Source organism: Mobula hypostoma, chromosome 10 (assembly GCF_963921235.1).
Source record: "Mobula hypostoma chromosome 10, sMobHyp1.1, whole genome shotgun sequence".
In the NCBI taxonomy this organism is placed as follows: Eukaryota; Metazoa; Chordata; class Chondrichthyes; order Myliobatiformes; family Myliobatidae; genus Mobula; species Mobula hypostoma.
Window position 1 is genome coordinate 83481818 of NC_086106.1, and position 12513 is coordinate 83494330.

Consider the following 12513-nt stretch of genomic DNA (forward strand, 5'->3'; position numbering starts at 1 on the left):
AAGTTCAACATTCAATACCTTTTCTCATTTGGGGAGGAGTAAGTGGAAAGTTGATGGTCAAGATGGTACTGAATGGGTATGAAAACTTGGAAATGCTGGATGGTCCATAATTTGGTTTAGGTATGATAATGCAGCCCTTCGTAGCAACATGGGGATATGCAGAGAATTAACCTTGCAAGGAGACTTCCAAGTGGTTAAATGAAATATGTTGAAAAGATTGTATTTCTGCTTACAGTCAAAAGAAGATAACGAGAGATTGGATCTGGGAAAGTCCTACTCTTCTGCAAAGGATAATGCAGGCCTGCTGGTGTTCATTGGGAATGGAGACAAGGAAAGGGGTGAGGGTAAAAGAACTAATTTCATGCTCTTATTATCTGTGACATGCTGATGATTAGCTGGATGTATATTCTGATATGCAATGTGACTGGAGAAAATGAGGGAGGAACTTTGGGTTGAAATGCTTCATACTCATCACTTCGAAGAAGTGTACATATTGCTGATACTTTACTCATGAAGGAGACGGAGTGGAAAGGTTATGCACATGTGCCATTTAAGGCTGAGTCTTAGGCAATGAAATTTCATTACAACTACAGACAGGCTATTCCACTGCATTTGTCATGGGCCACTACACATAATGAGACACAAACTCTCACATTATAACCTGCAGGCACAATGAATGCAATGTTGCAGGTACTTGACATTTTAATGTATGACAGAATATAGAAATATAAATCAGTTCCACCCAGGTATACTTCATCTAGACTGCAATGTTCAAACAGCATCCTTAGTAGGCATTCAGTTAATAACTGAATGACTGGGGGAATGTGAAGCTTGATGCATCTATAGTCACATAAAAACTTTAAAAAAAACAAATCACCGGGTTCACAGGATTTTGAATACGAACAATGCAAGGCCCCACCTTTTTAAATCTGCTACCAACAGTAAAATCAGCAGCATCATATTGCACACTGCTGAAGCATTGTCTGGGTTATTAATAGCACAGAATCTGGTTTTACTGTGAATTATAATTACACTGCAACTAATGTGAAATCCAAGCAGACTACCTTATTGGATTTGTTATATCTACTAAATAGATCACCAATCCAATTTCTGAGTTTTGCAACAATGCACATCCAAAGTGCGTCACATTAATACGAAAACACATGACTTCTTTAAACTTAGATAATTTCTTTCTGATATGTAATGAAATCTTCCCCAACTGAAATGTGATTTTATTGTTGATGTTATTCGAAAATGAAAATTTATTAGGTTTTAGCTCCATGTTTTGGTTTAACTGGCAAAAATGGAATGTTGATTTCTCACAAATATAGCCGAAAACGTTTTGAATCAGCTTTGTAGTTCAAGGAGACAAGCTTCTGTGTCTTTTTTTAAAAAACTTCCTTCCTTTTAAATAAATATTTAACTTTAAATTGTCTAATGGCAGCAGTACAGAAAGCCAATGATTGGTGCAACTCAACAAGCAGTCAACATAAAGTGCATCATCTCAGAGTTGTAGAGATTATAATTTAGGCTGAAATTATCAGTAACTAACAAAATTTCCAGTGGGCTTTTCAATTTTATCTTATTAAACAGCATGTATCCTAGCATACAAGTTCAATTTTGATCAGTTTAACTTTGATTTAAAATTGCTTTAAACTGGAAAATAAAATCTGCTCAAGGTAATATAAAGATCCAGAAAAATTACTGTGGCAAAAAAGTCATACTCCCTACTTGCAGGGTACAAACATCCAATTTCTAGATACAGCCTAACTTAAAGAAACTATCGATTCCATTAAGATACACTGTCATTACTAAATATTGTATTTAGCAAAATTGCGCACTCGGTTGCTAAGAACAGAACAATTTTAATTTAGAATGTTGAAAATGTGCCTTTTAGGCACCAGTAATTTGGTTCCAATATGATACAGTGGATTCTTGATTTTTTAATCTCAAAAAAAAGCACCCATCATGTTTAAAACATCAGTTTGTTCGACTTGTGTGCAGCAAGTTAGATACAAGTACACTTAAAAAAATACACAGAGTTGTATTTCTTCAATGCAGAATGGTGCATCACAGTAAAGCACTGGACACAGGTTGAAGCTACACTCTGCTCAATGCCTAAGTTCAGCTTCACTCATGTGTACAGCTTTGCTTTTGAGTCAAAGCTTCTGCCTGAGGGGCATGTAGAGCCGTAGATGAAATCAGAGGTACACTAAATGGCCAGGCATTTTCACCATCTCCTTGCAGTTGACTGACTGAATAGTCCTGAAAGTATGAACAGGCTACGTAATAGTCCTCTTGGGGGAAGCAGATGTGTGATACAGAACTGTAGTTAAATTGTGCATTAAATAAAGCAATTGTTATATTCTGAAGGAGGAAATTGTGGGAACAACAGGAATAAAGTAATGTTTCTTTTACAAGAATCAACTGTACCACTGGCATTACTGATTTTTCATGGTCGATGGATCACAAACTTAGATGTGCATGAACATAATTAGAAAATATTTTTAATGAACCTAGTTAAAATATTCTAACGCTTTCTTTAAACATCCCAGCAAACCTTGTACTGTTGCACTTTAAGGTCAGAACTGATTGGTTATTTCTACTACTGTCAGAATGGCTAGTGTCAATGCCTGATTTGAGATAACAGCTGGCATACTGTAAACACCTGTTAGTACCCATTCAATTCACTTCCCATTTATCTGAGGTGGGAAAAGTTTGTCAACCAGTCATGATTTTGGTTCACCTTGTGAATTTAATGACTTTTTCACAGTCTTCAGTTAATAATTCCACTGTAGAACCAATAAGATCCAACAGCTCCGGTACACATCGTACCAATTCCAAAGACGTCCTGCCATCCATGGAGTAGTACTGAAGGTTCCCGAGCTGAAAATGTACCTGGCTTGTGGATACCTGCTTGTAAAATTCTACTTCAGTAATGGTGACAATTTCAAATTGAGGATAGCGGGATTGAAAAATCCTTACTGACATTTTCAGTCTTCGAAGAACTTCGGATAATACCAACCAATTACAAGGGCTGCACAAACAAGAAAACAGAAAGTTAAGTACAAATCTGCCACAATGCAGGATATAAAATGAACTTTGTCATCTTTTGTCCCCAGAATTATCACAACATTATAGATAAAACCACACCAATTGCTCGTCTTTTAGGTTAATGAAATGTAGTCATTTTGCATTGCATAAAGCAACATTAAAATAATGAATGGGAAGCTACAGATAGAGAGTATCTAATTTCTTGATAATCTGAAGAGTGGATCCGTAATGTTCAATTTCATGAACGTTTCAGTGGCTAGCCAGAGATCGGAGGCAAGAGAAGAAGAGACTTACACATGTCAGCATCTGGCATTACAAAGCAGCATTCGCGGGAGTTTCAGCATTTGAACAGTGGCCAATCAGAGATCGGTATTCATTAGCAAGGGCAAATAAAGACAGAGGCTAGTGGAGCAGCCATTGTTGGAGTGGACAGTGTCAGAGTGGGGATTTGAGACTTTAGCAAGAAGATGCTTGAGTGAAAAGGTGAAAAGCTGTAGGTAGATTTTATTTTCCAGTTTACTTATTGCTTCCTTCTTCATAATTGCACAGTTAGAGCAGTAGGGATGCCAGGAGAGATGGTTCAATTCTCCTCTTGTGGGATGTGGGAAGGTAGGGAGACCTCCAGTGTCCCTGACGACTTCACCTCCAATCAGTGCATCCAACTGCAGCTTCTAACACTCCACGCTAAGGAGTTGGAGCTGGAACTGGATGAACACCAGATCATCTGGGAGACTGAAGGGGTGATAGGACATATAGAGGTATTTACAAACAAGGTGAAGGACACAGGAAACTGGGTGACAGTCAAAACTATGAAAGGGGTTAAACCGCCAGTACAGAGTACCCCTGTGGCCAAACCCCTCAACAACTGGTAATACCACTTTGAATACCACTGGGGGTATGACTCAGTAGAGAAAAGTCACAGCAGTCAGGTCTCTGGCACTCAGTCTGTCTCTGTGGCTTAGAAGGGACACAGGGTGGGGGGGGAGAGGGGGGTGCTGGGAAGAGACAAACTGTGGTGATAGAGGAATCATTAGTTAGGAGAACAGAAAGGAGGTTCTGCAGATGAGAATGAGATTCCCAGATGGTATGCTGCCTCTCAGTGCCAGCGTCTGGGATATCTCAGGTACTGTCCTCAACATTCTCAAGTGGGAGGATGGACAGCCAGAGATAGTGGTCCAAATAGGTACCAATGACATAGGTTGGAGTTCCTCAAAGTGACTTCAGGGAGTTAGGTGTTAAGTTAAAGGACAGTATCATCAAGGTTGTGATCCCAGGATTGCTAACCGTACAACATGCTAGTGAGGCCAGAAATAAGAAGATTGTACAGTTTAACACGTGTCTAAGAAGTTGGCGTAGGAGGGAAGGCTTCAGATTTTTGGTTTATTGGCTCTCTTCCAGGAAAGTGGAAACTCTACAGAAGAGAAAATTTACACCTAAACTGAAGGAGGACTAATATCCTAATGGGAAGGCTTGCTAGTACTGCATGGCGGGTTTAAACTGGGGCTCAAACAGATAGTGGATTGGTTGTGGAGACAGGAATCAAAACGTTGGACATGGTGGGACTAATGTTCTGAGTTGCGCATACTTATTTCAATGCAAGTAGTACTGTAGGAAAGGCAGATGAGCTTGGCATGGATAAACACATGAAATTATAATATTGTGGCCATTAGTGAGACATAGTTGCAGGACTGGCAGGACTGGCAGCTCAGTATTCCGGGGTTCCGTTGTTTTAGACGTGATAGAGTTGGAAGGATTGAAGTGGGAGGGGTGGCGTTACTAGTCAGGGAAAAAGTCTAAGTTGATGAAGGCAAAGCAGTGCATGTTGTCTATATGGACTTCAACCAGGCATTTGACAAGGTCGCGCATGGGAGGTTGGTCAGGAAGGCTCAGTTGCTTGGCATTCAAGATAAGGTAGTAAATTGGATTAGACATTGGCTTTCTGGGGGAAGCCAGAGAGTGGTAGCAGATGGTTGCCTCTCTGACAGAGGCCTGGAGTGTCGCAGGGATTGGTGCTGTGTCCATTGTTGTTTCCCATCTTTATCACCAATCAGGATGGTAATATGGTTAACTGGATTGATAAATTTGTGGATCACACCAAGAATGGGGGGGTGTGGTGGGCAGCAAGGAAGACTATCAAACCTTGGAGCAGGACCTAGACCAGCTGGAATATTGGGCTGAAAAACGACAGATGGAATTTAATGCAGACAAGTAAGTTTTGCACTTCAGTAAGACCATCCAGGGTAGGTCTTACACAGTGAACGGAAGGACACTGAGAAGTGCAGTAGAACAAAAGGATCTGGGAATACAGGTTCATAATTCATTGAAAGTGGTGTCACAGGTAGATAAAGAAAGCTTTCGGCACATTGGCTTTTTGAGTACAGGAGCTGGGATATTATGTTGACGTTCTTTAAGACGTTGATGACACCTAATTTGGAATATTGTGTGCAGTTTTGGTCACTTGCCTACAGCAAAGATGTAAATAAAATTTAAAGAGTACACAGAAATTTTACAAAGATGTTGCCGGGACTGGAGGACACGAGTTATAAGGAAAGATTGAATAGGCTAGAACTTTATACCCTAGAACATTGATGACTAAGGGGAGATTTGATAAGAGTATACAAGATTATGGATGGAATAGATAGGATAAACGCAAGGAGGCTTTTCCCACTGAGGTTGGGTTAGAATACAACTAGAGATCATGGGTTAAGGTGAAAGGTGATATGTTTGAAGGAAACTTCTTCACAGAGTGGTGAGAGTGTGGAATGAGCTGCCAGCGCAAGTGATGATGTCAATTTCAAAGTTCAAGAGAACTTTGGATAAGCACATGGATGGGAGGGGTTTGGAGGGCTATCTTCTGGGTGCAGTTCGATGGGAGTAGGCAGTTTAAATGGTTTGGCCTGGACTAGATGGGCCAAAGCGTCTATTTCTGTGTTGTAGTCTTCTATGACTTTATGATGATCACAGATTAATATAAGAAGATTTTTCAGAAAACACAGAATAGGTTCAAGCAAGAAATAAATGTTCCAAGAGGTTAAAAAAAAATAAAGACAGCATCAAACTTAAAGACAAAGCATCAAATTATGTAAATACAGGTTCAAGTTAGACAATTGGTTATAATATAAAAATACAACAAATAATGACTAAAGATTAACAAGGAAGGAAAATTTGCATTATGAGATAAAGCTAGCCAGAACATTAATAAATATAGTATGAACTTCTACAGTTATTTATAAAAGAAGTTAACAAAGTAAGCATTGGACCTACAGAAACTGACTTTTGTGGAAGTAATAATGGAAAGCAAGGAGATGGCACATGAAAAACATGGGAATTTTGAGTTAGTCTCCATTATAGAGGAAATGAGTAACATCTCAGAAATAGCTGTAAGTAGGGATGGAAGTCTGGAAAATTACAAATCATTAGGGAAGTCAAACAGAGCAACCCATAAAAATTACAAGTGACAAGTTTCTGAGTAATAGAAGCATGGAAATTAGGAACAAGAGTAGGCCATTTTGCCTGGCTAATGTAACAACCATTTCATTAGACCCTTCATCAATTCAGTTAAAGTTGAAGCTTCAGCGTTAATTCCTGAGGCAATAACCTGTGTCAACCAGAAAAAGACTCATTCATGCCTACTTTCTCATTCCCGACACAAGCGCATTTTCTAGCCTTATTAATATTTACCTCCAATACCATGATTTTTTATTTTGCACATTTATCTTTGTGGCATTTTATCAAATGTCTTCTGGATATATAAATATAATTTGGATGTTCCCTTTATCCGCAGCACATTACTTAATGCAAGGCATTCCAGTATTTTTTTCCCCTCTTTGTAAAGCAGTGCTGACTTAGTCCGATTGCTCTGAAGCATCTAGGTTCCCTTCTGGACCATTTTATCATTTTCTCACTGCTGGACGTTATGCTACAAGCTTGTAGTTTCCCACTTTCTCCCTCCCTTTACGCTAAAGGAATTAAATTTGCTAATTTTCAACCAGAGACCTCTCTTGAATCAAGGGGGTTTTCTAAAGTTAAAATAATAGCAACATCTGTCTCACAAGATTTCCTGAAACACAGAGCAGACTCAATGAGCCGTATTGCCTAATTCTGGGCTTAAGGTCTTAGATACTTCATTATCACCCTAGGATGTGGTTCACCAACACCCAGAAATTTAAACACAATATACTCTGCAGATGCTGGGGTCAAAGCAACATACACAATACCCTGGAGGAACTCAGCAGATCGGGCAATTCGGAGAAGGAAGTCTGAGAATCAGAGCGGGAGTGCAGCAGGAGCCATTTTGATTTTTTCTTCTTATCATCGGAGTTAAGACAGGCGGGACTGCGCAGGCGTGTGACGTTGGGCAGTGAAGAGCGGAAGATTTAAAAGGTCAGAAATCCTGATTCAGGTTTAATTCGGAGAAGGAAGTCTGAGAATCGGAGCAGGAGTGCGGCAGGAGCCATTTTGATTTTTTCTTCTTATCATCGGAGTTAAGAGAGGCGGGACTGCGCAGGTGTGACGTCGGGCAATGAAGCGCAGAAGATTTAAAAGGAACACAGTCTTATACAGCGGGCAGTGTCGTTTTGCAGGCAGTAGAGTGAGTCAGAAGCAGAGTGAAGGCTCAAGGGCTTTGGCTCAACAGGCTAAGGCAGAAACGGGCAAGGCAAAGTAGCTTTGGTTTTCAATTTTTCCTGTTATTTGAGGAAAGGGGGAAGTACGAGTGTGAGGGCAGCTTGCTGTGGGAGGTCCTGGAGTCTCCTAGCCTCCCGGACGTCCACATCTGCGCCGGGTACGCCGAGGTGCAGCTCCTAAGGGACTGTGTTAGGGAACTGGAGCTGCAGCTCGATGACCTTCGTCTGGTCAGGGAGAGTGAGGAGTTGATAGAGAGGAATTACAGACAGGTGGTCACACCGGGGCCACGGGAGGCAGACAAGTAGGTCATGGTTAGGAGGGGGAAGGGGAAGCGTCAGGTACTAGAGAGTACTCCAGTGGCTGCGCCCCTTGACAATAAGTACTCCTATTTGAGTACTGTTGGGGGGGACAGCTTACCTGGGAGAAGCAACAGTGGCCGTGCCTCCAGCACAGAGTCCGGCCCTGTAGCTCAGAAGGGTAGGGAAAGAAGAGGGGGGCAGTAGTAATAGGGGACTTGATAGTTAGGGGGTCAGTTAGGCGATACTGTGGACGCAGTCAGGAGACCCAGATGGTAGTTTGCCTCCCTGGTGCCAGGGTCCGGGATGTTTCTAATCGTGTCCAAGATATCCTGAAGTGGGAGGGTGAGAAGCTAGAGGTCGTGGTACATGTAGGTACCAATGACATAGGTAGGAAAAGGAAAGAGGTCCTGAAAGAAGAATATAGAGAGTTAGGAAGGGAGTTGAGAAGAAGGACCGCAAAGGCAGTAATCTCAGGATTACTGCCTGTGCCACGTGACAGTGAGAGTAGGAATGGAATGAGGTGGAGGATAAATGCGTGGCTGAGGGATTGGAGCAGGGGGCAGAGATTCAAGTTTCTAGATCATTAGGACCTCTTTTGGCACAGGTGTGACCTGTACAAAAAGGACAGTTTGCACTTGAATCCTAGGGGGACCAATATCCTGGCGGGGAGATTTGCGAAGGCTACTGGGGAGACTTAGGCCTAGAATGGTTGGGGGTAAGAATCAAATTGACGAGATGAGGAAAGAGGAGGTTAGTTCACAAATAGAGAAAGCAGGTAGACAGTGTGTGTGAGGGAGGATAGGCAGGGGACAGAGAACGGGAGCACTCAGATCGAAGATGTAGGGGAGAAGGAAGAAAAAGATAACAAAGTTGTTTACACCATTAGGGATAAACAGAGAGTAAGAGGTGGAGAGTTTCTTAAATGCATCTATTTTGATGCTTGGAGCATTGTAAGAAAGGTGGATGAGCTTAGAGCATGGATTGATACCTGGAAATATGATGATGTAGCTATTAGTGAAACATGGTTGCAGGAGGGGATTGGCAACTAAATATTCCTGGATTTCGTTGCTTCAGGTGTCATAGAATCGGAGGGGCAAGAGGGGGAGGTGTTGCATTGCTTGTCAGAGAAAATATTACAGTGGTGCTTTGGCAGGATAGATTAGAGGACTCGTCTAGGGAGGCTATTTGGGTGGAATTGAGGAATGGGAAAGGTGTAGTAACGCTTATAGGGGTGTATTATAGAACGCCTAATGGGAAGCAAGAATTGGAGGAGAAAATTTGTAAGGAGGTAGCAGATATTTGTAGTAAGCACAAGGTTGTGATTGTGGGAGATTTTAATTTTCCACACTAAGACTGGGAAACCCATTCTGTAAAAGGGCTGGATGGTTTGGAGTTTGTAAAATGTGTGCAAGGTAGTTTTTTGCAGCAATACATAGAGGTAACAACTAGAGAATGGGCAGTGTTGGATCTCCTGTTAGGGAATGAGATAGGTCAGGTGACAGAGATATGTGTTGGGGAGCACTTCGGGTCCAGTGATCACAACGTCATTAGTTTCAACATAATTATGGAGAAGGATAGGACTGGACCCAGGATTGAGATTTTTGATTGGAGAAAGGCTAACTTTGAGGAGATGCGAAGGGATTTAGGAGGAGTGGATTGGGACAATTTGTTTTATGGGAAGGATGTAATAAAGAAATGGAGGTCATTTAGAGGTGAAATTTTGAGGGTACAGAATCTTTATGTTCCTGTTAGGTTGAAAGGGAAGGTTAAAAGTTTGAGAGAGCCATGGTTTTCAAAGGATATTGGAAACTTGGTTCGGAAAAAGAGAGAGATCTACAATAAATATAGGCAGCTTGGAGTAAATGAGGTACTCGAGAAATATAAAGAATGTAAAAAGAATCTTAAGAAAGAAATTAGAAAAGCTAAAAGATAAGAGGTTGCTTTGGCAAGTAAGGTGAAAATAAATCCAAAGGGTTTCTACAGTAACGTTAATAGCAAAAGGATAGTGAGGGATAAAATTGGTCCCTTAGAGAATCAGAGTGGACGGCTATGTGCGGAGCCAGAAGAGAATGGGGGAGATTTTGAACAATTTCTTTTCTTCGGTATTCACTAAGGAGAAAGATATTGAATTGTGTAAGGTAAGGGAAACAAGTAGGGCAGTTATGGAAACTATGATGATTAAAGAAGAAGTAGTACTGTCGCTTTTAAGGAATATAAAAATGGATAAGTCTCCGGGTGCTGACAGGATATTCCCTAGGACCTTGAGGGAAGTTAGTGTGGAAATGGCAGGGGCTCTCAAAGAACTATTTCCAATGTCATTAGAAACGGGGATGGTGCCAGAGGATTGGTGTATTGCTCATGTTGTTCCATTGTTTAAAAAGGGTTCTAAGAGTAAACCTAGCAATTATCCACCTGTGAGTTTGACGTCAGTGGTGGGTAAATTGATGGAAAGTATTCTTAGAGATGGTATATATAATTATCTGGATAGGCAGGGTCTGATTAGGAACAGTCAACATGAATTTGTGCGTGGAACGTCATGTTTGACAAATCTTATTGAATTTTTTGAAGAGGTTATTAGGAAAGTAGACGAGGGTAAAGCGGTGGATGTTGTCTATGTGGACTTCAGTAAGGCCTTTGACAAGGCTCCACATGGAAGGTTCAATCGTTAGGTATTAATATTGAAGTAGTAAAATGGATTCAGCAGTGGCTGGATGGGAGACGCCAGAGAGTAGTGGTAGATAACTGTTCGTCAGATTGGAGGTCGGTGACTAGTGGTGTGCCTCAAGGATCTGTACTGGGTCCAATGTTGATTGTCATATATATTAATGATCTGGATGACGGGGTGGTAAATTGGATTAGTAAGTATGCAGATGATAGTAAGATAGGTGGCGTTGTGGATAATGACATAGGTTTTCAAAGGTTGCAGAGAGATTTAGGCCAGTTAGAAGAGTGGGCTGAAAGATGGCAGATGGAGTTTAATGCTGATAAATGTGAGGTGCTACATTTTGGTAGGACTAATCAAAATAGGACATACATGGTAAATGGTAGGGCAATGAAGAATGTAGTAGAACAGAGGGACCTAGGAATAATGGTGCATAGTTCCCTGAAGGTGGAATCTTATGTGGATAGGGTGGTGAAGAAAGCTTTTGGTATGCTGGCCTTTATGAATCACAGCATTGAGTATAGGAGTTGGGATGTAATGTTGAAATTGTACAAGGCATTGGTAAGGCCAAGTTTGGAGTATTGTGTACAGTTCTGGTCACCGAATTATAGGAAAGATGTCAACAAAATTGAGAGAGTATAGAGAAGGTTTACTAGAATGTTACGTGGGTTTCATCTCTTAAGACACAGAGAAAGGTTGAACAAGTTGGGTCTTTATTCTTTGGAGAGTAGAAGGTTGAGGGGGGACTTGATAGAGGTATCTAAAATTATGAGGAGGATAGATAGAGTTGACGTGGTTAGGCTTTTTCCATTGAGAGTGGGGGAGATTCAAACAAGAGAACATGAGTTGAGAGTTAAAGGGCAAAAGTTTAGGGGTAACATGAGGGGGAACTTCTTTACTCAGGGAGTGGTAGCTGTGCGGAATGAGCTTCCAGCAGAAGTGGTTGAGGCAGGTTCGATGTTGTAATTTAAAGTTAAATTGGATAGCTATATAGACAGGAAAGGAATGGAGGGTTATGGGCTGAGTGCAGGTCCGTGGGACTAGGTGAGAGTAAGAGTTCGGCACGGACTAGAAGGGCCGAGATGGCCTGTTTCCGTGCCGTAATTGTTATATGTTATATGGTTCTATAGAAATATGCTGTAAACTTTCCATGTGAACACACTGGAAGCATCTCAGGGAAGATCTACAATGCCGATAAATGGATGATCATCTTGTGAGGACAGATTCAACAGACAAGGTTAGTTTCCACTGGCATTAAAGAGAGTGAGAAGTGAATTAGTAAAACAAAAAAACACAAAGGGAGAGAGGGACTAGTGGGAGTGGAAAAGGAACACAGAGGAAGTGGATTACCTGAAATAGAAAAATTGAATGTTCATACCATAGGGATGTATGCTAGCTAAGTAGAATACGAGATTGTGTCTTTCTGGTTTGTGTTTGGCCTTATTGTTTAGTGGACAAGACCAAGGATAGTCAGGACAACTCTCCACTGGGAATTGAAATGACATGCAACTGGAATCTCAAGGTAGCCACTGAAGTCAGAACACAGGTGTTCTATAAAATAGTGACCCAGTCTACGCTTGGTTTTGCCAATGTACAGTAGGCCATATCGCAAGCACTGAATGATGGCTCAAACTTGAGGGGCTAAGATTCCTTTTCTAGTTCATCATTCAAACACTCATATGTATGACAGTAAACTTCCAAATTAATTTCAATTTCCTAACATAGCCAGTATATCAAGACTCAAAATGTTGATCATCTGATAAACATACCATTCCTTAAAAGAAAATTAATCAGCCTAATACGACGCAATTAAATGCTGCTAAATTAGTGCTATTTTTTCTTGCCATTCACTGCAAGCCATCAAGTTAATCA

General features: G+C 41.1%; 1 protein-coding gene and 1 long non-coding RNA gene across 7 annotated transcripts in view; one reads left to right on the top strand and one right to left on the bottom strand.

The window, feature by feature from the left end:
- The first annotated feature begins 226 nt into the window (after positions 1–226).
- Positions 227–12513, top strand: part of LOC134352995 (uncharacterized) — a 36361-nt gene continuing 24074 nt past the window's right edge. The window contains exon 1 of the long non-coding RNA XR_010019527.1: positions 227–338. This is a non-coding gene — a long non-coding RNA (uncharacterized LOC134352995). The remainder of the gene's footprint in view (positions 339–12513) is intronic.
- The window catches only part of bcorl1 (BCL6 corepressor-like 1), a 220225-nt gene continuing 208036 nt past the window's right edge, over positions 325–12513 (bottom strand). For all 6 annotated transcript variants that reach the window (XM_063060734.1, XM_063060733.1, XM_063060735.1 and 3 more), the window contains one exon: positions 325–3037. In XM_063060734.1, the coding sequence (XP_062916804.1) occupies positions 2743–3037 (295 nt within the window). In that variant the 3' untranslated portion in view covers positions 325–2742. The remainder of the gene's footprint in view (positions 3038–12513) is intronic.